At 34.4% G+C, this 23,696-nt stretch overlaps 1 protein-coding gene across 1 annotated transcript in view; it reads right to left on the bottom strand.

Moving 5' to 3' along the window:
- Window positions 1-11,423: 11,423 nt before the first annotated feature.
- The window catches only part of NEGR1 (neuronal growth regulator 1), an 871,642-nt gene continuing 859,369 nt past the window's right edge, over window positions 11,424-23,696 (bottom strand). Inside the window, exon 8 of the mRNA XM_057716185.1 lies at window positions 11,424-12,018. Coding sequence (XP_057572168.1) covers window positions 11,894-12,018 — 125 coding nt within the window. The 3' untranslated portion in view covers window positions 11,424-11,893. The remainder of the gene's footprint in view (window positions 12,019-23,696) is intronic.

The following is a 23,696-nucleotide window of genomic DNA, read 5'->3' as shown; positions in this document are numbered from 1 at the left end:
CAGACGCTAGGTCTATCCACCTCATGACATATAGCTCCATTTCATTCCTTTTTATAGCTGAGTAATATTCCATTGTATATATATGCCACATCTTCTTTATCCATTCATTTGTTGATGGGCATTTAGGTTGCTTCCATGCCCTGGCTATTGTAAATAGTGCTGCAGTGAACATTACAGTACATGTTTCTTTTTGGATTATGGTTTTCTCTGGGTATATGCCCAGGAGTGGGATTACTGGATCATATAGTAGTTCTATTTTTAGTTTTTTAAGGAACTTCCAAACTGTTTCCCATAGCGGCTGTACCAACTTACATTCCCACCAACAGTGCAGGAGAGTTCCCTTTTCTCCATACCCTCTCCAACATTTGTTGTTTCTAGATTGTTTGATGATGGCCATTCTGACTGGTGTGAGGTGATACCTCATTGTGGTTTTGACTTGCATTTCTCTAATGATTCGTGATGTTGAGCATCTTTTTATGTGTTTGTTGGCCACCTGTATGTCTTCTTTGGAGAAATGTCTATTTAGGTCTTCTGCCCATTTGTGGATTGGGTTATTTGCTTTTTTGGTATTAAGCTGTCTGAGCTGCTTGTATATTTTGGAGATGAATCCTTTGTCCATTGCTTCATTGGCAAGTATTTTCTCCTATTCTGAGGGTTGTCTTCTTGTCTTGTTTATGGTTTCTTTTGCTGTGCAAAAGCTTTTAAGTTTCATGAGGTCCCATTTGTTTATTCTTGATTTTATTTCCATGATTCTAGGGAGTGGGTCAAAAAGGATCTTGCTTTGATGTATGTCATAGAGTGTTCTGCCTGTGTTTTCCTCTAGGAGTTTTATAGTGTCTGGCCTTACATGTAGGTCTTTAATCCATTTTGAGTTTAATTTTGTGTAAGGTGTTAGGAAGTGTTCTAATTTCATTCTTTTACATGTTGCTGTCCAATTTCCCCAGCACCACTTATTGAAGAGGCTGTCTTTTTTCCATTGTATATTCTTGCCTCCTTTGTCAAAGATAAGGTGCCCATATGTGCTTGGGTTTACCTCTGAGTTCTCTATTCTGTTCCATTGATCTTCCTGTCTATTTTTCTGCCAGTACCATACTGTCTTGATCACTGTGGCCTTGTAGTATAGTTTGAAATCAGGAAGCCTAATTCCACCAGCTCCATCTTTCCTTGTCAAGATTGCTTTGGCTATTCGGGGTCTTTTGCGTTTTCATACAAATAGTAAGATTTCTTGTTCTAGTTCTGTGAAAAATGCCATTGGTAATTTGATCGGGATTGCATTGAATCTGTAAATTGCTTTGGGTAGTACAGTCATTTTCACGATGTTGATTCTTCCAATCCAAGAAAACATGGTATGTCTCTCCATCTGTTTGTATCATCTTTGATTTCTTTCATCAGTGTCTTATAGTTTTCTGTATACAGGTCTTTTGCCTCCTTAGGCAGGTTTATTCCTAGGTATTTTATTCTTTTTGTTGCACTGGTAAATGGGAGATTTTCCTCAATTTCTCTTTCTGCTTTTTTTGTTCTTAGTAACACAGCATTGTTAATCAACTTTACTCAACTTTACTTTAGAGAATAAAGATTTAAAAAAAACTAAAATATTAAATGTGATATAAAATATTTCATACTTCTCTACATTTAAAACAAATAATTGATATGGAAGCCAAACTACTCCTAAGAAAACTCTTACTTGAACTATGCACTGAAAGAAGTGTATAGGTTCAAGAAAATATGCTAATTGTATTCTAAGTAATATTAGACAGATGTTTTGGATGAGGGAGACTTTTTGTCTGTTTTGATTATTGTTTTTAAAAAGGAAATTTTAAACAAAGAAATGGCTTGCATATTTTTCCCCTACTAGGAATTATTCCTGTTGAGAAAAGAAAAGTAATGTCTATCTCTATATCTATCTATGTATTTATCTACCTATGTACGTGTGTATATATTTATCTATCTATCTATGTATGTAAATATATCTCTCCAAATTGAATTTTAGTACTTATGAAATATTAACTCCAATATACTTTTCAAGACTGCAACAAATAACATATAAAATTCTGGTAAATTGTTCAATATGTTCATTTTAATGAGAAGCCAAAGAACTTTGTGTAAAAACCCCCAAATATTCAGGCGTAATTAAACCATTTTCTCAGACAATAGTTAAGATAGACAATATTCACTAAATTAGCTTGATGGCAAATGTATAATGGCTTTCCATGTACACATTTTTACAAACTTACCTGCCTAGAGGCATGTGTAATGGACAATTTTCATATTTTGGTTATAGATAGAATCTGAACACCCTATCACTTTGGAAATGTCTCCTATGAATAGATCTTAGTGAAAGAAAGGGCCCCACCTCCTTCTTCTAAAACTCAGGTGAGGTAGATTTTTCCTGCATCTGACAGCTTAGTTCTTGAGTATATAAACTTGGGTTTGGTCAACTGATCAGGACTTTGGATCTTGGGGAAGTGAAGCAGATATGGGTACAGTTAGATATACTCAGGGTAGCAGTAGTAGACCTGAGATTCCAACGGAAGATGTCCATGGAAGAGGTATCCTTACCTGTAGCATGATCTTAGCTGTGTGCTTGACTACATATTGGCTGCATTTTTGGTTGCATTTCCTGTCTTGATGTCATCCTTTTCTCCAGGTTTTCCATCATTCTGAGAGCTATTCACGATTCCTCCAATGAATTCCTTTTCTTCTCAGATTAGCCAGTCTCTTTCTGTTGTTTGCAATGAATACTGACAGACTATGACATATGAATATACTGATATCACAGATTTATAAAACTTTAAGACCCCTTAAAATAAAGTTTTGTTTTATTTACATTTGAAAAATATTTTTCAGTTTTTCTGACAGCCTGAAATTAAAAGCGTTAAATTTTCAGGGCTTTGGGGATGTTTTTCAAACATCCCCAAAATCTTATTCCTGACAATTACAGAAGATCTGACTCTTCAGTTTACTGTGCGTATTTATAAAGTGGTAACCCATTCAAATTCAGATTTTATTTTCTTACTAAGAAATTTAAGGAATTTCTTAGGAGAATTCACTATTAACTATCCAAGTCACAGAGCAATGATGTTTTATCTCTTTCATTATGTGTGATGAAATGAAATATTTTCATATTTTCTTGGAAAAACAGCATGCTATACTACCCCAAATATAATTTTAGATGAAGAGTAATTAAACTTTTAAAGAAACAAGGGGAATGACAACTTGGAAAATATAGAATAGCAACCTTTATTCACCTCACTGTATTTATTAATTATAAATGTGGAAACTGAAGTCATTGCAAAGAAAAGACATTGTTCATTATAGATCTGGGCAGCAGTAAGTACACACACACACACACACACACACACACACACACACACACACACACAGAGGAAGTCTTTCTTTGGCAACATTTTTGTATTATTTTTCCAAACAGAAAATATATTGTTAATTTCTCTCTCTCTCTTTCTCTCTCTCCTCCCTCCTCCTTTCTTCCTTCTGCCCTCCCTCCCTCTCCTCTTCCCCTTTTTCCTCTTTTTCCACTTCTCCTTCTCTCTCTTTTGAGATTTAAGGTGAGGTTGGCTTCCTAGAGAAAGGATTAGAGAAACAGAGACCTTTTGCTCCAGTTTAGTGATTGTCTTCTAAACATCCAGATTAACTCTGTCAGATGATTCCTTTGCAAAGTCTCTTTAAAGGTTACCTTATCACAATTTCCTGTAGAATGAGTACATGAAAGGATGGATGTCACATGAACATTTTGAGTTATCTGACAAAAGTTAAGATGTCTTTTTGTTCTAAACTAAGTTGATTTTTAACACATCCAAAATCAACAGATAACAGGTTCTTCTGAAATGATATTAGTGTGAGAATGTACCTCAACATAGAAATGGAGATCGTTATATAAGTTCTTGTGTTACTTGGTAAAAGATATGCATTCCTCATATATTAAACCATAAAAGTTTTGTTAATATATTGTTACACGTGAATTATGAGAGAATTGAAATTTCTGACACACATGCTAGTTTGTCTAGCTATAAATTGGAAATATACATTTCCAGGAAAAAAAAGTTATTCCAAGTTAAAAAAAAACTAGTCTTTCTTGTTGTCAACCTTGAAAATTATTAGACAGTAAGACTTTCAAAAGCATAAACTAGTTACATATCTATCAACAGGATATTTCCATAAATACATTTTATTCCAAAAAAAATCTGTTTTTCTTCATGTCAGCATTTAAAGCAGGTGCCACCTTCTGATTAATTAAATCACAAGATGTTACTTATGTGAAAATCTTAGCAAATGAAACTTAAACAGAAACTGTCGGCTGCACTGTTGTCATTTCTTATTCTTTTTTCGAATTATCCAGAATACCACATGGCTGGCTTGAAAGCTTATTTTCCAGATCACTGAAAGCAATGTGATTTTGTGTTTGTATGTGTGAGTATGTGCTTTGTTTTGAAAGACATCAGCTTGAAGCTGTTTCAAATCTCTGGCAACAATTTCTTAAAGAGTGTGTCATAAATGAGCTATTGATCACATTTTTGCCAGGTCACTTGTCAAATATGTAGTAGGGAGATGTCAAGTTTCAGGGCAACCACAACCCACATTTATGAAACTACTTAGAAAACTATGTAAGAGTTCTGTGAATTCTATTAGATGCTTTAGAACAATCAATAAAATTTTATTCATTTTATTACCATATTATAATCTCCGAAGAATATTATAGAAGTCCTTTTTATAAAATAAGGTCCCCAAATTTTCTCAGGAAATTCCATGTACTTGGAGTATTTGTTTAAGCACAATTCAAACCTGCAGGGGGTATAAGTCTGCTGCATTTAGTGTAAAGTTAACTTTTTTGAATGTAAAAGGTCAAAATTAATGTAGAAACTAGCAAATTCAAAGTTCCTGTGAGGAACATCCCAATGCTTTTAACAATGCACTTGAAATGAAAGAGAAAAACCATCCGCTTTAACATTTTAAAGCTTTGAAAGCCTAATGAACCATACTACCTCCTGTAGTTTCTACCAAACCAAAATCTGCAAGGTCTGGGCTCATTAGCATTAAGTGGAAGCAGACCGTTCAGCTCAGCAATAGTGTCTTGCAATATTTTCACCATTACCACTGTACTTGGTTGAAGAGATATTGCCATCTCAACTATCACTTCATTTTCCTTATTGTTGTTCATATAAAATTCCTGTTATCCCATGAATTAAGCCCTTCCTCCAAATGACAAAAAAGCTTTTTAACAAGTGTCCAAAATGTATTCATTTTTCAACAAGGTAGATTCTTGAAGCAAGGTCATCCTCGTTATTTTTTAATTGTTTATTTCTCTTCTATAGTCCCAAACTATCGGGTAATGGTTTGTGGATTAAGGAAGAAAATGAGTCATTAGAATACAGAAAATGTAGAATATTAGATATATAGATAGCTGGTTTTTTTTTTCTGAGTCATTACAATAGAGATTATAATATAAAACCTTAAAATATTGGCAATTCATTTAATTCAACTGCTTTTAAGATTTTTGCATCTCATCATTTTAGGGAAAATTTTGCATTGCTGTGAAAAACCCATGCATTATTTAGCATCACCCTTCCAGGTTACCTGGTTCTGATTCTATGGGACTGAATCTTTCATTGTATTTGAACTATTTTACAAGTTGTAGATAAGTGATAGTAAGGCAAAGTATTTCTTGTCAATCAACACATAAATAAATTCTGTTGGTTAAAGTTTCAATTGAATTCTTTTCCTTATTCTGGGAGAAGCCAGTTTTGCCTCTATTAGCATATTAATTTCAATATTCTTGATGTATAAATGTGCCTGTTCTTCGGATTGTCCTTTTGTCTGGTTGTAACATCTTAGTCCTTCATTAGTGAATTAATGTGTTCATTCTACATGTGTGTGAAAGTTATGCTTTTCATTTTTTTTCAAATGAATGATATTCTCAGGATTTGCATTATATTTCTATTTTGACAACAAAACACAAATGTATTCTTTAGGTTGTATATAGCTTAATTTCTAAAATTAGAATCTTTCTCTTGTTCTATTGCCCCAGCACAAACAGATGTGCATATAATTAGTATTTTGATACAAATGGGCTCAAACAACATTGCTCAAGATTAAATCAGTATTCTATTGTGAGTTTTTTAAAAAAATGTGTGTGTATATTCTGCTCTCCATTTCCCTAAGAATTCTGTTGATTGCAGATGCCTAGGAAATAGTCTTAGTGGATTATTCAAAAGTTGACAGGTTTTTGCAAAATACTGTATAAAAAAGATACATGTGATTATGACAAGATCCTCTATTTGGTGTGATGGGTCTAATATTATCAAGGGCTGTGTGTCCAAAGGCAGTTGCACTCCAAAACTTTCAGATGAGATATATATTGTGATTTATCTTTAAACCACATACCCTCTCGAGGCATTGGAAAATAAAAGTATAGCATTAAAGGAAAAAAATTTATCTACGAATATACAAAGTTACTTGTATATAAATATAAATGTACATATAGTTGTTTATGAAGCTAGTAATGTGATCACATCCTTTTGCTATTTCTAAGAAGACTCATAGAAATTGAAACAAATTGGGAGTATTTTGCTGTGCACATTTGGCTCAGATCTGCCACTTAGTGGAAGTGTAATCTTCAGCAAGTGACAACATTTCTGAATCTCATTTTCATCATCGATGAGACAATAATAACATTTTAAAGTACATTTAAAGTCACAGTAGTAATGTCTACTGAAGTACTTTGCCATTGTAAAATTCAAGGTAGAGACAGCTGTGACGGTTCAGGAGTAATTCTAGCTGCCATAGCGTGTCTAAGGTGGAGCATGTTTCTTAGTTGAAGGCCTTGGGGGAGTCATCATAGTCTTAGGAGAACTGTGGGAGAAACTTTTAGGGAGAAGACTGAAAACTATTCCTTCTTTCTTCCTCTTCAGGAAGATTGGAAAGTATTTACTTGATTAATCTGCCAATTTTTTCTTTTTCTACTAGACATGTCAATTCCTAAATATTTTCAGTAAGTTTGGGATTATTAGAAAAAAGCTTATACAAATATGAAGGTGTATGCTTCTTGGAAAGTTCAGGGGGAGTACATTGACACTCTGGTGTTTGGATCAAATTACATTATCTTGAATGAATTATTCTTGGAAATTTTTCTCTTAAAATTCTTACATTTCTGCCTGCCAGGCAAAAGCAAGTAATTATTTTCCAAATATCTAGATGTCATTTTGAAGTATCTGTGTTTTGACCTATTATGTTCAGAGTGAAAATAGCTCTGCTTCATATGCTAGCTTTCAGGATCTGAGACTTGATGCTTCTGTTTCCATGTGATTATTTACAGAATAGAAATTACAAAGAAAGATATAATAAACCAGTGGGAAAATCAGATGTTTATTAATGTGTGTTTTCATTTTTTTGGGGGGGAAGGGATTTGGCAGATATAGTTTTTCCAGAATAGCAATGACTCCCATATTTCAAAATACCTTATTACACCAAGTATAGATCTTTTTCATTGTTTATTGTTTTGTTTATCTACCACATTGTTCCCTTTTATTTGGTTGACAAGCATAAATGGACAGATTTGGAAAAGAGGGCTGAAATCATTCATTTGGGGTGGCTCTCATATGCATATTATAGCAGTCACAAACTATGGGCTTTCAGCCAAATCACATTTTGTTTGGAAAGCAAGATGTTTTTACTGAAATTGTATCTGAATGCCTTGACGTAGAGTATATACTCCCTGTTTTATACCCAGCTGTCTTATGAAATTGTACTATCTGCCTGACTTCTATGGGTATTTGAATTTTAAAATATTTAGCCGATAAAACTAACCAGATTTCATCATCAGTCTCTGTTGCTAACTTTGATGCATTTCAGCAAGTAAAAGTTCTAAATAATTGATAATAAAATCTTTCCAGAAAATTTTTTCTTTAGGCTAGATGTAATTCAGCTTGTCAGGCCTTTTGGGAATCAGCAACAGAGAGAAAGGCTACAAAATGGATCCTTTTAAAACTGTAGCATCTAACATTTTCACCTTGTATTGCTATGGATTATGTGAAAGATGTGAATGTGGTACAGTGGAAGCAGCAGAAAATGAAGAAGGGAATAGAAGAAATATGTTTACTAATTCTTCCTTTTTCCTTAAATTAATAGAGTTTCAAATGAGTCAAATACATATTTTAATTGATAAACTGACTTTATATTCACCTATTGGAAACAGTACAACATATTTTACATCAGATTATGAAATACGGATGTTTTACTAAAAGACAGGAAGAGATTTTTCCAGTCTTTAAAGTAAATACATATTCAAAGGATCTTAAGGCATACCATTTATTCATATTCATATCTATTGAAATACTGTACATCCACATACTTCAATAAATAGTTAAAAACCTGACCTCTTTTTAAATCATTTCTGAATTTCAAAAAACAATTTTTATTGAAAAGATTAAATAGATAACTTTTGGCTGTGTCACAAAGCTAAGCACAATGGATAAATTAACAATTATTCAATAAATTTGATCAATATAGATAACTGGCTTTGATAAATTTCTCAGAGTTTTCTGAATTCACACACTGGGGTATTTATATATATATTGTCCTGAATTATCTGGTAATTTTCTCAGTTCTCCAGTCTACTTTCTAGATATAGCTTAAATGTTACGATGAAGCATTAATTTTTCAGTTAAGCTTAAACTCCCCAAAAGTGGCTTTAGGTTCGACATTCTCTCTCTCAAGTCTTTTAGTGTCCCCCCATAACACAATACTATAATTTGGGCAGTACTTTTTGTTATATAATTGCTGCATAATAGGAACTTATTGGTGTAACAGGACTTATGTTTCAAATGGGATCGTTGTAAAACATAATTACACTAGTTGCAGTTAAAAGAATGCAAATTAATTAACTACTCTAATATTCTGGTTCTTCCCTCCCTTGCATCCTTTCTGCCTTCCCTTCCCTTCCTCCCTTCTTCTCTTCCTCTTTTCCTCCCTTCCTCCCTTTTTTCTTTTTTTTCTTCTCCCTCTACCTCTTTCCCTTTTCAGTCTTTTTCTTTTCCTTCTTCTTTCCTTTCTCAACTGCTCTTTATTTTCTTTTTTCTTTCTTTGAGAAAAATTCAGGGGCAACAGAAAGCGTCCCACAAATGAAACCCGTGGAAATATAACACTGAAATGAATAGCTAGAAAAATTGTTATAGATCAAAAGATAAATCAGTTTCATAAAACTGCTAGTTTGAAATTGCAACAATCTTGTACAATCAGGACTGATAAAATGGAGTAATCAGACAATTCATATGTCCATAAATGTAAAATCATCTACTTGAACATTATATGCAATACATTCACACAAAAAAGCAAATACTGTAGCCTTATTTGAACAATATTGAACTCATAAATACTCATGATTTCACTCTGTCCAGGGGCCTAACAACTAGGAATGCTTCTTGATACAGAAAAAAATAATAAATACCTCCTCTATTTAAAAATGTCACTCAAGAAAGTCTCTTCTAACATAAAGGCAAATACATATAGCTACTGAGCTATGACTGTACTTCTGTCACATTCTATGGAAAAAACACCAGACTCCACAAATTCGGAATCATGACAACACTTTGAACTAATTATTTGGTTCATCCATAGTTTATACCTCAATTTACCTCACATTTACCCTACAAACCTTACAAAGAGGAGGTATTTTTAACTCTAGGAAAGCGACCACTGTATAATATGCATTCTTGATCTGTTTCTTTCTCCCAAACAATGGTACTGATGGTTAACACTTTTGTGGTAGCACCACTATTTCTAGTAAGTAGATTATTATGGAGTGTGCCACTTTAAAGCTGCAATACACACAAAAAATATTTTGTAGTTTACTCACTAATTCCACAAAGAACATTTTTAAAAAGCAAATCAATAATAATCAAAGTTAAAATGCTCTATGTGTTTAAAAAAATCCCTTCCTTAGTATATCAGTCAAAATATTGTAATAAATTATTACAATGAGTAACTTTAATAGCATTATGCCATATTATTGCCATTTGTGGAAATAGTGTATATTTATGCCTCCTCATTTAGGATTCACATTTCTAATTAAAACAGATTTATGGTGTACGTTGGGACTAAATTTTACTTACATTTTACTTATGTACATTTCTTTCAGGGCAAAATATTAGATATCTTAAATGTACACAACCTCTGTGGAATATTTTATTTCTAACTATATTAGTAGGTGTTTGTTGTTATTATGACTTGCAAAAGGGAACTATTTGCAGAAATCTCTCTAAGTATAGTGAAATTGGTAACTTTATCAAACTTGTAAAATGGCTTTCAAGGCTATGATCTTTCTTCAGTAAAGAGCAAAACCATCAAACTATTCTTGTAATATAACACTTCTTAGAGTAACAGCATTTTCCTTCAAAAATGCAGTTTTCATTCTTTATGATAGAAATAATTTAATATCCATGATAATTTAATAATTAACATACTTTAAGATAGTCTTCATGACTGGTGGCTCGTCTTCATTTGAACACATCTTACATATATCATGTAAGAAGAAATAAAACATGCTAATTTTTTTTTTCTTTTTGGCCTTGCTTGTTTGAACTGACATGGCTATAGAGAAAGATTTAACTGCAGAATTAGTTATTTCAGGAATTGATCTGCTGTATACCAGCATGGAATATTTGTTATAGTATATTTTGGAGCTTTTTTAATACACCATGCATACCAAACTATCAACTAAGTGATGTTTTCAGATGGAAAATATGCAAAATGCTCCTGTCCACAGGAACAGTACATCTAGCATACCAACTGACCTGTCACACAACTGAAAATTTTGAGTGCTTACCAAGTCATGTGATATTAGGTAATTGGACTTTGTGTCCTTTCTAACAAGCCATCTTAAAAATTTTGTCCTGGAATGGTGAAAGGAAAAGATGCTGTATTGCTAGGCAATCCTTTGGATGGACTGTGCTATTATTTTAAAGGGAATTATTCCCCAAAGTGGATCTAAAATTTAGCTACAACTAAGGAAACCATATGGCAGATTTACCTGTACTGTGTAAGTTAAACTGTTTTTCATCACAAAACTGAGTTATCATGGGGCAAAATTCTCAAAACCCTGCTGGTTAAGGAGGGAAGAGATTTTTACAGTTCGATAACTCCTTTGTTTTTTAGAGACAGGATATAGTTTAACTTTATCATTGTGGTTTATTTTTGCTTTCAAATTGTAGAATTTGGCAAAAACATTTTATTAGCTGGAGATGAAGAGAAAATTATTACTTTATGAAGGCACACCCATGCTGAACTTACAGGAAAGAGAAGCAGAGCTGCACAGCCAATTATATTACAAGGCTCATTCCTGAAACCTGAATATCATGCGAGCAGAAAAATCTAGATATGTTATATTTTGAAGAAATGATCTGAAGGCAATATTATTTGCTTTTTTATCAAAAAAGAAAAAAATGCATCTTTGTAAATGTGGATTGACTCTTATTGAAACAGGGAAATGAATGCTTGTATTGCAGCCTTAAAGAATCACATATTCACTGCAATATTCGTTTTTTGTAAACTACAGCCTGCAACCTAGCAGACCATGACTGAATGCTTTTGAAAAGTTGTAGATTACAAACATGAAATCACAATTAATATCCTCTAAAAGTAATTTCAGAGCTTTCACGTCTTAAAAAAAGGACAATGTGTACTGCTTCACAAGGTAATGTAGCTAATCAAAAAAAGAGTAGAATTAAAGTATTTACATAATGAGCAATTCTACAGAAGGCGATCATCCCCATGTAAGCACTGCTGATTATATCCCACGCTGCTTTTAACAAACTGTACCAGATTGGATCCAGCCATCAGCACTTTCAGAGAATCCTTAAAAGCCTTTTATGGGTCTTTAAATTTATTGTAGAATGGCATTCTTCAGGTAGAATATGCTGGTGAAAGAGGACAGTGTCAACACAAGGTACCAGCAGGAGAAAAGAACATCAGCGCTCCCGGTAATTCCATACTGGGCTGTACTTGGAGCTGGAAAGAAATGGAAAAGAATAAATCAAAATCTAATTTGTGTCTTTCAAGATCTTAACAATAATCAAAAGGCAGCCGGCTGTACTGGGGAGAACACTGGCACTGGAGTCAGACGGACTTAGGTTCACATCTGGTTCTGCTGTGTGACAATGTGTGGCCTATTCGACTAACCTCTCTGAGCTTCAGCTTTCTCAAGGGCAAAAGAGAAACAATATAATCCACCTGGCAGGGCTGCAGTGAGAATTGGAGATGAAGCACATGTAGCACATTTCTCTGGGCTGGACGCACACTAAGTACTCAACAAATATTAGCTAACATTGTTATTCCTCTTATATTGATTGTAAATATTTGTATTAGTGGACAATATTCATTTAGTATATATTTTAAATTTTTATTGAGATATAGTTAATATAACATTGTGTAAGTCTAAGGTGTACAACAGTGTTGATTTGATACATTTATATATTGCAATGTGATTAGCACCATAACGGTAGCTAACACCTCTATCATGTCATATAATTATCATTTCTTTTCTGTGGTGGGAACAATAAGGATCTAGTCTCTTAGCATCTCTGAAGGTTATAATACAGTATTGTTGTCTTATAATCACCATGCTGTGCATTAGATTTCCAGAACTTATTTATCTACTGATGGTAAATCTTTACTCTTAAACAAAAATCTCCCCAATTTCCCCAGCTCCCAGCCTCTGGTAACCACTGTTCTACTCTCCGTTTTTACAAGTTCTGCTTTTTTAGATTCCACATCTAAGTGATATCATACATATATACATGCATATATGTGTGGATCTTTTTATTGGCCAAATACTGTGCTAAATGCTGGAAAAACAAAGAGATTTCTCTTTGAATATCTTTTTTTTTTCTTTTGAGGTGAGGAAAGATATTCAAATAATTATAACACAATCCGAGGAATATTTGAATTGCAATCTGCAGTGACACAGAAAATTGTATATTTAAATCTGCCTGGGCAGGGGAAGGATGATTTAACAGAGAGTTTTACCAAAGGGGATCATCATTTGGGTCGAGAAGACAATATATTCAAAAGCATGAGGAAAGGAGGGAGCATGGCATGTATTATAGGATCTAAAAGTAGATTAGTCTTGCTGACCGTGAAGTTTGAGGCCTAGAGTGGAGAGAATTGAAATGGAACTCTAGGCAGATAGAATGACCTTGACTGTAATGAAAAAAAAGTTTAGCTTCTTATACTGATGGAGATTTTGGAGAATTTGGAGCTGCTGAATTGTATGATTACATTTATATATTAGGAAGATCACAGTTTTATACATAGAGAAGCTCCTGTGGGTACTTGGCTAACAGTCACGTTGAATTTTCACTGAGAGGTTTCACCTAGAGATTCACCAAGTTTGGGATACTGTGGGAGTCTACTGAATGGGTTCCACTTGTTTCACAGGAGGACAGTTGACTTTTTGAATATGAATTACATTGTGTTCCAGAAACTGTCACAGGCATGCTCAGCTTTGCTTGAGACTGATTCTCATTTATCATAAGAATAATAATAGTAACAATAAAAACTCCACCAACATACTTTTAACTACCTCTTCTTAATGAAACCTGAATTTCAAGCACTGTCTCCTAGTAGGAAATGAATAATGTAATAAAAAAAAATGCTGGTTCACTCCCAAATTCATAACTCAAATCCTGAAGCTGTTTTAGTCACACTGAGTTTGAATTACCAGCAGCTAGTTTTTAATGGAACTTTCACCAATGACTATATTTTCATGTTATAAGAAGAATAAATTGTGTTGTTATAACTCTAAGAAATTAAAGAAGATGAAAGATGCATTGGCCCCTGCCAGTGGGGGGTTTTCTTGACAGCACAATTGTTGAGTCTATGTGAGTGAGATTCAAGGGCTGAGATTACTACTTTTTAGTAAACACAGAACAAAATCAACTATTTGATGTTTCTATTTGCATCACAAATGTTTTAAACAATGAGAAGATGATGAGGAAACTAAGTCTATTGTTGAATAGATAGCTTTTCAAGTCTTGATATGTAAGAAGTCTAATTTAAAACCACGAAACTCTTAAATTATGTTCTCTTGTTCAAGATTTAGAATGATGTTTTATTTTTTAATACAAATAAATATTTAATTGGTCTTTTACCTTCTCAATGATAGCTATTTCAGAGTTATTTTTGCTGTTTTTTAAGAATCTTGAGTGCAATAAAACCAGTATAATAATAAAGGACTAATAATAAGCAAAGCGCATAAAATGGTTTCATAAATAAGAAATCTTAAAAGCCAAGTACACAAAGCAAACATTTTTATTATCATGACAAATTAAATAGTACATTAAGTGGGTAGAGCATAAAAGACTTAAAACTCCTTATTCATCCTCTAAAATGCTTTTTTGGGGCAATCTCTCCTGAACCCCCTCTCTTTCTCCAACAAGCTGAGCAGATTACTCTATTGTATCATTAGGTCAAAATGTACATTCCTTTTTATACAAAACTATCATACTGCACTGCAAATAATTGTGTACATATCTATTTCTCTCACCAGACTGTAAACTCTCCTAGGTCATGTTTTATTTATCTTAGTGTTTCCAGACACAAAGCCTGGCAAGTCCTGGTACATAGTGGATGTTCAAGAAATATCTGTTGAATGAACAATTCAATTAAATAAATAAATAGGTCAGAGTTAAAAGAAGTATGTCTCATACAAAATAGAATCTCTTCTGAAGCAAGCAAATTGTCTATAAGCTAGAATCTACCATATGCTTTCTTTCATTCATTCAGCAAGTATTTACTGAACTAGGTACCAGGGACTGTAAATACAATATATAATAAGGTGGGTATGATCTTTTTGTTACTCAATTTCATATATCTCTATATGTACTCCTTTTTATCATATACCTTAAATGGCATCTTTTTCTCCAATATGCCTTTATCTTTTACTCAGCCTCCTATTGTTTTAGACATGACAAATGTATATCAATAATATATTTAAAAATTATATACTACTATGTAATTAACAGTATATATTTTTTCCATGGATGTCTCAAATGGATGTATTTTTAGTTGTTTGTGCATGCAATACTTTCATTAGTCCTAAAATAAAGTAGGAACCTGTTGCTGTATTGTTACTTGCAATTACTGATATTATAGAAAATGTACTGTAGAGTAGCTGTTGACAATTAGGAGACCCCAAAATCAAGAGCAAAGTTAGTTAAAGAATGTGAGGTCAGATACCTAATGCCATGTCATATATCATGATTCATCTTTAAGTATACATTTAGCATCTTTTTTTTTGGTCCTGGGAACTGAACACAAGCAAAGATAAATAAAACTCAGTCTCCTCTCAGGAAAGTTTCATTCTAGTTGGAGATATAAATAAAAAGGCAAATATTGAACATTAGGATTTATATAATTTCTGTAAGGATAATGAATGAACACGGGAGGGCTCCCCAAGGACTCATGGCAGGTAAGCAGTCCAGTCAGCAGATACAATAACAATTATTTTTTACAAAATTTGCAGTGATATACACATGTTAGAACATATATATCTCACTTTTAAAAACTGCAGGATAGTAGCCCATTGACTTAGGTATCTTATCTTATTATTATGTAATGTTAATCTCACTGACTGATATTTATTAGGTGTTTTGGGGGGACTTGTAAACTGAATGACTCAGAGCACAGGGCTAGTGATACTAAAGTTAGGAGTCTTAGTCCTATTTGGGCCAATTAGATTTGCTTGGCATATTAAATCCCAATCAGCCATTTAAGAAATTATAGAAAATGTTAAGAAATTAAAGAAAATAACTGTTAGCTCTTAGAAATTAGCTTTAAGACTTAACTCAAATATCATCTTTAAAAAAGAAGTGTCTTTCTAAAATCCCACATGACAAATTAATTTGGTATTACATTTAATATCATATTTACATATTTATCTTATTATATTTACATATCTATCTTTCCCCATTAGACAGAGAATGTCTTCAAGTCAAGATTTATTATATGTATCTTTTATCATTGGTACAGAACACAGAGTCTAGTACTTAGTAAGTGTTCAATTAAGTATATGTTGAATGATGATAAAGTTCACATCCATTTCTAATATTATCACCATAAATACATAAGGGGATGAAATATCTTGACTTTTTTCAGAAGAATACTTTTTCACGATCCATATTTTATTCTTTCTTTTCTCTCTACTTTTAGATTCATTCTTACCTTCTAAGACCTGTACCTTTCAGAGTACCTTCCAGTCAGGGTATGTGCATTTCAGCAGGACCGAGAAGATAGATCATGAGGTGGGTTAAAGGGAAAGAGCATATATCAAACTTTGTAGCATCATCTTCTTGCAGCAAAAGACAGGGAGTGTAGATGAACCTGGGCCGCCAGATATGCTCCTGAATTTGGAGACATCCAGCTACATCTCTGGGATGGTCAGATATGTCGTATATGCCCTACCACGTGTTTTGTTGCCTATGAATATCATACTGCTACTCATTCTAAGTAATATTAAGAGGGAAAGGAATGTGATCACAGGTATATTTGGGCTATAGTGAGGGTTTGGTTTCCTTCTGAGTGATATGAGAAGCCACAAGACAGTTTCATCCAGAGGGGGCAAGCTGACATTTTAAATACTCTTGACTATTCTGTGCACAGTAGGTTGTACTAGCATAGGCAAGAATAGAAGCCTACGTTAGCCCCAGACCTTCAGAGGTTTCCACTGCCTGTTAAGGGAAGCCCAAGTTGTAAAGCTCAGCATTCAGGGATATCTGTTATCTGGTTCTAGTCAACTTATTCAGACTCATACATACTCTTAGCTCCAGTCACATAAGCCATTTTCTAAACACATAGAGTGTTTTCATTATTTCCTGTCATTTGCACGTGCTATACCCTTAAGCCTAAAAGGCCTCACTTCCTATTCTCCTTCCCCATCTATCAAAGTCTTATTCCTCCTTAAAGATCTAAAATATCACCTCCTCCAGGAGCCTCCCCCAATCTCTCTATTAAGAATTGTTAGTCTTCTGCTTATACCTGATTTCATAAATACATCCTTTTTTTTTTTACTTATAATGATTTATATATAACATATGCATAACATATATGTAGAAAGATGTGTATCCTACTCTTCCACTGGACTGTAAACACATTGAAATTATGGAACATTCCTCCTCTCATGTGTGCATTTGTATCTTATATCAAATGTGTCTAACAGATGTATTTTGAATTGAATGTGGGAAAATATTCCTAAATATGAATTGCCTAATTCAAGAAAACTTTGATAAAATATCCTATTTCAATAGTTGTTCCTACAATTTCTTGCTCTTAAGGCAAAGTATGGAAGGAGGAAACTCTTCTGTTTCTTTCCTACTACCTATTTAATTGTCTTTGTTTTTGAGGAAAAGAATGAAGAAAGGAGAAGACATTTAAATTGAGAAGGAAAGGAAAAAGAAAAAGGAAGAGAAAGGAGAAAGAAAACAAAAGGGTGAAGATTTAAAACAAAGAGAGAGAGAATGAGAATACCCAGCCCTTGAGCAATGTGTTAGATGCTTTCAAGTTTGCCATTTTATTTAAGAAAAAGAGAGAGAAAGAAGGAATGAAATGGGGTATGTCAGGGAGGCTACTTTGGTGTGGTTTACAGGTCAGAATTTAAAACAAAGAACAGAAAAGACTGGTTGTTATTCTTCCCACTTTCCTGGTAAAGCTAAAGGCATTCTAGTTTAAAAAATGATGTGCATAATACACGGACTGTAGATCCAGAGGACTTTGGTTCAAAGTCCAGCTCTACCTTTTTCTAAATAGACTAACCTAGGCACATCTCTTAGCTTAGTTTGGTATCCTCATCTGCAAATGAGGATTGGTAGTGTCTCAAGAGTGATCATAAGGGTTAAATGTGCTGATACATTTAAATACCCAGGACAACATCAACACAAGATAAACACACCCTCAGGTATTATCTAAACACTCCTCATTTGCTCATTCATTTAGCAAATTTAGTGTGTGCTATATGTGAGGCATTCTCTGAGTCACTGAGCAAAATAGAAATGGCTCCTGTCCCCATAGAGCTTCTTCTTTAGCTTGAGGTGTTTTCCATGGAACAAGCCTAATTGACGTCATTCTTAATCTCTACTTGGTTAAATCAGTGTTTCTCTGGTCTTACAAAGCTGTCCTCCATTTTATCTTACAAAAATATTTATTCTCTTCATTATCTTGGCTTCTTTCAGAGGACTTTAATTTAATGCTAATTACTGCTAGATAATTGGTCAGTTTCTTCTGGTTTGCAGGCTCCTTGAAGGCAGGGGGTATGACCTCTTCCATTTCTTCTTTTCCTCCATCTTTTCCCAAGAGGAACAGTATGGTGCATGGCCTTGGGAGTGGTTTCATGGCTGATCTAATGCCAAGCTTGGTTTCAGAGGGTCTCTTGGGCATGAAGCAGAAGTGTGTGGGCTATGTGTGGGGTCCAGGCCTTTGGGATTTCTCCCAGTTGCCAACAGGAAGATCCAATCTGGGCTTTAATACATATCTTACATCTTGTCTAATTATGATTATCACTCCCAATTACTTACAGCTGCTGCATATTATTTTCAGGCTTGGCATTTTTCCCTTGTATTGCTCCAGTTTTTATTTTTAGGCAAAAGCAAATGTAACTGTGAAATATTTAGTTTGGTATAATACCAATTACTTGCCTAGGCAATTTCCTTAAATTACTGAAGCTTTAACTAAACTAGCTTTGAGTCACATTTTTAAGATTTTCGTTGCAATCTTAGGTAGAGTTATGTAGCTGCATTAACTTTGCTTCCATAAGAAAAACCTGGCCTCAACTTACATTTTACTGAGGAAGCTCATACCTTAATTGGAAGTGAATGATTTCACCTAAATTAGATTTCAAATAAAAGAGTGATTAATGTGGATTCAAATAGAGTGCATATTAGTTTACTGAGAAATTATGCACCATTGATTCAATCCAAAACACAGTGCAGCTCTGTTTCATTATGTACTGTGGGAGAAGTTTGCTTGAAAGATAGTTTAATCCTCTCTTTAGCAATAGCCACCCTTTAACACCATCAACAGGTGTCAGGTATAACACATCAGAGGCTCAAATCGCACCCAGATTTTTTGCATCATTTAATTCTGCCTAAATACTGGGTGGAGATTAGGGGAGGAAAAGAGCACCAGGATGGGATATGCTTTACAACTGGATATACAACTTCTGATTACAGTGTCTGGCTGAATCAGGCAAGTCTCAGCACAGGTGACATCATCTTATTATTCCTTTCTGTGCTATTTTTTGTGCAATGAATGGCCCATGCCCTAAGATGGGATGTACTGCATTAAAGACACAGAACAAACCATGTCCTCTCAGGAACCATCTCACACTTATGGAACAGTGATTTCCAGAGGAAAGGTTTTGTTTATGTCATTACTGCACGTTCCCATACTGTAGACCCTCCAAGATCTTCTTCCTCCCCTAGGCTTGGACTTGAGGGATGCCTGAGTAGCATAGCTGTCATGTGGTAGGGCTACCAATGTATAGTTTTAAGATGTTTTTACTCAACACATCTTTACTGTGCCATACACTGTTTCCTGAAATACAGAGAAATAAACCTAGCATAGTCCACTTTTCAAGCAGCTCTCAGTCCTGCAGAGTAAAGCTTAAATTAGTAAGCCCCTACCACAGCTAGCTCCACTCATATTTAGGGAGAGAAAGACTTGGATAACTGGCTTCGAATTCCTGCCATTCAGTCTTCTTTTTTATCTTCTTTAGAAGGAATCAGGCTAAAAAGTGCACATTGGTACACTTTTCTCAAATTAGAGGCCTAAAGTTACAGAAAACCTGTATTTAGATACTTAGTCTAACATTTTAGGTTTTTACTTTTGCATTTCATCAAAAACTTAACTCCTATCTTCAGGAAGTTCTGACAATTTTTACAAACAGGCTTCATGAGCATAAAAATGTACAATATTTCCACAAAATGTATCTCCATTTTGTGTTATAAACAATGAGCAGAATGGCCAGAGAAATCACACCATTCCTTTCTCTTTCTGGCTCATGGAATTTCCCTGCCAGTTTGTTCTTAGTAATACTGAGCTATTTCCCTGGCAAACCACCATCCTTGAATCATTTTCTGCTTGCTAAGTAGCCATTTTGCCAAAGTTCACGGTATATAATCCTATTTACTCAGCATCAACTACATTAGGAATTTTAAACATATGTTTGTCTCTGCTATTACCTATATTCAGAAATCTGCCTATTTGTAGATAAATACTTTTTTCTGCAAATAACCAGATGAAACTCTCCAAGACTATTACCTCTAATTTGAGTGAAAGAGAAGAAGTAAGCAATCACCCAAATAGAAACAAATTCTGCTGCCTTGTTTTCTGTCCTTCATGGTAATTGAAAAAAAAAATTCAGTCTGTATTGTTCATCAGTATCTTCTAAATGCGTTAGATATTTTTGTTTATGTTTTGCAAGTCAAAAGTGATGTATGTGAATCTATAGTAGCTCTGTTTTGAAGTGTGTTGCCAGTAGAGGTAATTTTGTATAACCCAAAATGGTTCTTTGACCTTGGGCAAAGTCCAGTTATTCGTTCCAGGTTGGTTTGCAAATGGGTTTCTTTATAAGTGTCATTATATATTTTGTGTGTATGTGTGTGGGATGCTGTATATATGTTTTAAAAGCTGGCTTTTTGTGTGAAATATGTGCACAAATATAGAATACAAATTGCCTTGACTATATAGGTTTTAGTTTGGCCCTTTAAGGCATCACCTAGATGAAGAAAGAAGGTTTTATAGAAATAAAAATAGAAACCTAGCTGTGTTCTTAAGGTCACTAACAGTCACTGCCATCAGCTGTATCATCAATGTGACATTGCTAGTGTGGTAAAAAATGGGTGAAATTGCAAACCGGTAAACATTTTCACAAGTTGAAGGAGTTTGTAAGAATATATATGTGTGGCTATGTGGGTGAGAAATTATTTTAGTTTCTATATGTGTTTAAACTTGAAGTTTTAATGATCAAGTTATCTTGTCCACTAAATTTTCTTCTTTTCATCTTTTGTGTTAGGAAGTTTATCCTAAATCAGCTGCTTTTCTGTTATTCTGTAACATTGTTCCTTTAGCATTAAGGATAAAGAATTTCATAAGGTTAGATTATTTTTTTCCACCTTTTGGAATATTACATTTACCTTCCAATTTTTGTCTTAGCTTTTCAAATGCAATAAAGACCAGTGATTATCTGGCCCTATAGTTCTGATTTACTTAAATTGTTCCACTTATGCTCCAGATTGATTTTCAGTTATTCTCAATGATTCTCTAATCATTGCCATTATATTTTGGCTATTTAAAAAACCTTAATAAAATCCAGATGCCTTTGTATGGAATTCAAAATCCTCTGTAAACTTTCCCAAAGCTACCTTTCCTCGTACTAATGCTGGCTGCTCTCTGACACGGCAGGCACACTAGGCAGGAAGGCTCTCCATTCTCAGGGTGTGTCCAGGCCTTTGTCGTATTTGCAGATTTGCTCACACTCTGCCTTCATTTGGGATGGGCTTCTGCATCTCTACATGTTGGAATAGTACCCATCGTCAATGCTCATCTCAAGTGTAACCTGCTCACAAAGTTAGAAACTGTCAGAACTCTAAGGGATATTGGGGATCATTTAGTGCAAACCTTTACCTCTAGTAGATGAGGAGATGAGGCTGGTAGAGATTGAATGATGTGCTTAAGTTAGAGGCAAAAATAAGACTAGCACTCAGGTATGCTGAATCTCTATCCTTCCACTCCCATGTGGTATTATTGAATTATTGAATCACTACCTAACTCTAGTTGAAGTTCATCTTCCAGTTCCTCTTTTCTTCCATAGCCATTTGCTCTTACTTCACTTTATCACTCTGATGTTCATCTCCTTCAATAGAGTCTAAGTTTCTTGAAAACAATGCTAATGGTTAATTTATTTTTGTATCACTCATGGGATTTGATCTAGTGATTGGCATTGTCAAAATATTTATTACAGAGAAGTACAGATGAATTATTTTAATGTCTGCAGTTTAATGAGGTTTTACTATGAAGCTCAAGAAAAAGAAAGAAGCACTATGGGGAAGGTAATATCATTAATTAATAATTCAGGATTTGGAAACACTGACTACCATTGCAAAGGAAGGTTGGTTCTAGTTTAGAGAAAAGAAGAATCTTGTATTCTTCAACGTCTCTGAAGACATCATATCATAAACATACAGAGTTAAATGTACACACACACACTCCAAGAGAACTGTTAAAGAATCCCTCTTATCTGTGACTTCTACTTGAACTTGTTATTTATGGATGGAGACCATATTTGCAACAATCAAGTACACCATGTACTAGGTCAGTACCTCTGTGCCTCAGTTTTCTCCAGCTGAACAAAGGGGATAAAACTATCTTCTTCATAGTGTTGTTGTGACAGGTAAATGAGCCAACTAGGTAAAGTGCTTAATACAGTGCTAATTTAAGTGTTCATTAAATGTTAACTTTTAAGATGCATTAGTATTTATATAAAACATACCAATGTAAACCTTTACCTTGGTCCAAGAAGAAATATCCAAGTTGTCACAAGAGGTCATGTGTGCCTCAAAGTCCTATGTGTTTGAAACAGTAACAACCATACCAACAATATGCTCCTTCTAAAGCACAGCTCTAAAGGTACAGATCAGAAAATTCACTCATTAAACAAATAATGCTTGATTACCTATTAATACTTATTGAGCACTTCTATGACCAATGTACTGTTCTGTTGTGCTGGAGTACAGTCTTCATGTATAATTCCGCTCAGTCCTCTAAGTAGATCACAATACTCTGAACAGAACTGTACCCTTTACCCCCCTGGGTTGCAATCCTTGTTTCTTCTACTTGGCGTCACCCTTTTCCACTTCCTCCCAATTTTCCAACCTCTATATGACGTATTTTTCCTTCTCCTTAAGAACTTAGTTCTGGGGTTATCTCTGTGACAACTTACTTGACCTTTTAACCATTAGTTGCTTGCTCCACTGAGACCCACTTTGCATTTCAAACTCCTCTCTCCTGACCTTGCTCACAGACTTGCCTCCTCACCTAGACTGAGTTCCTAAAGGGGAGGGATCATGGTTTGTTCATCTTTCTTTTCTTCTCTTTTTCTCTTCCCCAGGGGCTAACACAGTGACTGCACCTAGTATGGACTTAATAAATAACTGTTCTTTTTTATCTCCATGAGATAAATTTGCAAAGCATGTTTCACTCACCTTTTGTGTCTCGCCTTATATCTTCTCAGTACCTTTTTACTTTAGCTGGTGCTATGACCACCAGCTGTGTGCAGGGCAAACAATTCTGAGGTATGTTCCACCTGGCTTCTTAGAGGGTCCCCAGTAGGTTGGAGTCCGGTGACCCACAGCAGGGGCCAGCTCAGTAACACTTCCTTGAACTGGCTTTCCCTCCTTCCCTGTTTAACTCGTTCCAGTCTCCCACCCTTCCTTGAAATTCCTTTCCACAATAATCACTTATAAGTGAGCTGCTCATTTTGGCAGGACCCAGACAAAGATAACACTCTTCTACGCAGAAGAGAAGAGTAGCAGGTTATTAATACTGTGCAACTTTATATTTCCCTATAGTGCATGGTGCTTTGCACACAATAGGTTTGCAATAAATTAATTTTGGATAAATAAGTCAATTGAAAGTCA

Source organism: Hippopotamus amphibius, chromosome 1 (genome assembly GCF_030028045.1).
Source record: "Hippopotamus amphibius kiboko isolate mHipAmp2 chromosome 1, mHipAmp2.hap2, whole genome shotgun sequence".
In the NCBI taxonomy this organism is placed as follows: Eukaryota; Metazoa; Chordata; class Mammalia; order Artiodactyla; family Hippopotamidae; genus Hippopotamus; species Hippopotamus amphibius.
The sequence above is the reverse complement of the archived record's forward strand: the minus strand, read 5'-3'. Positions and strand labels throughout refer to the sequence as shown.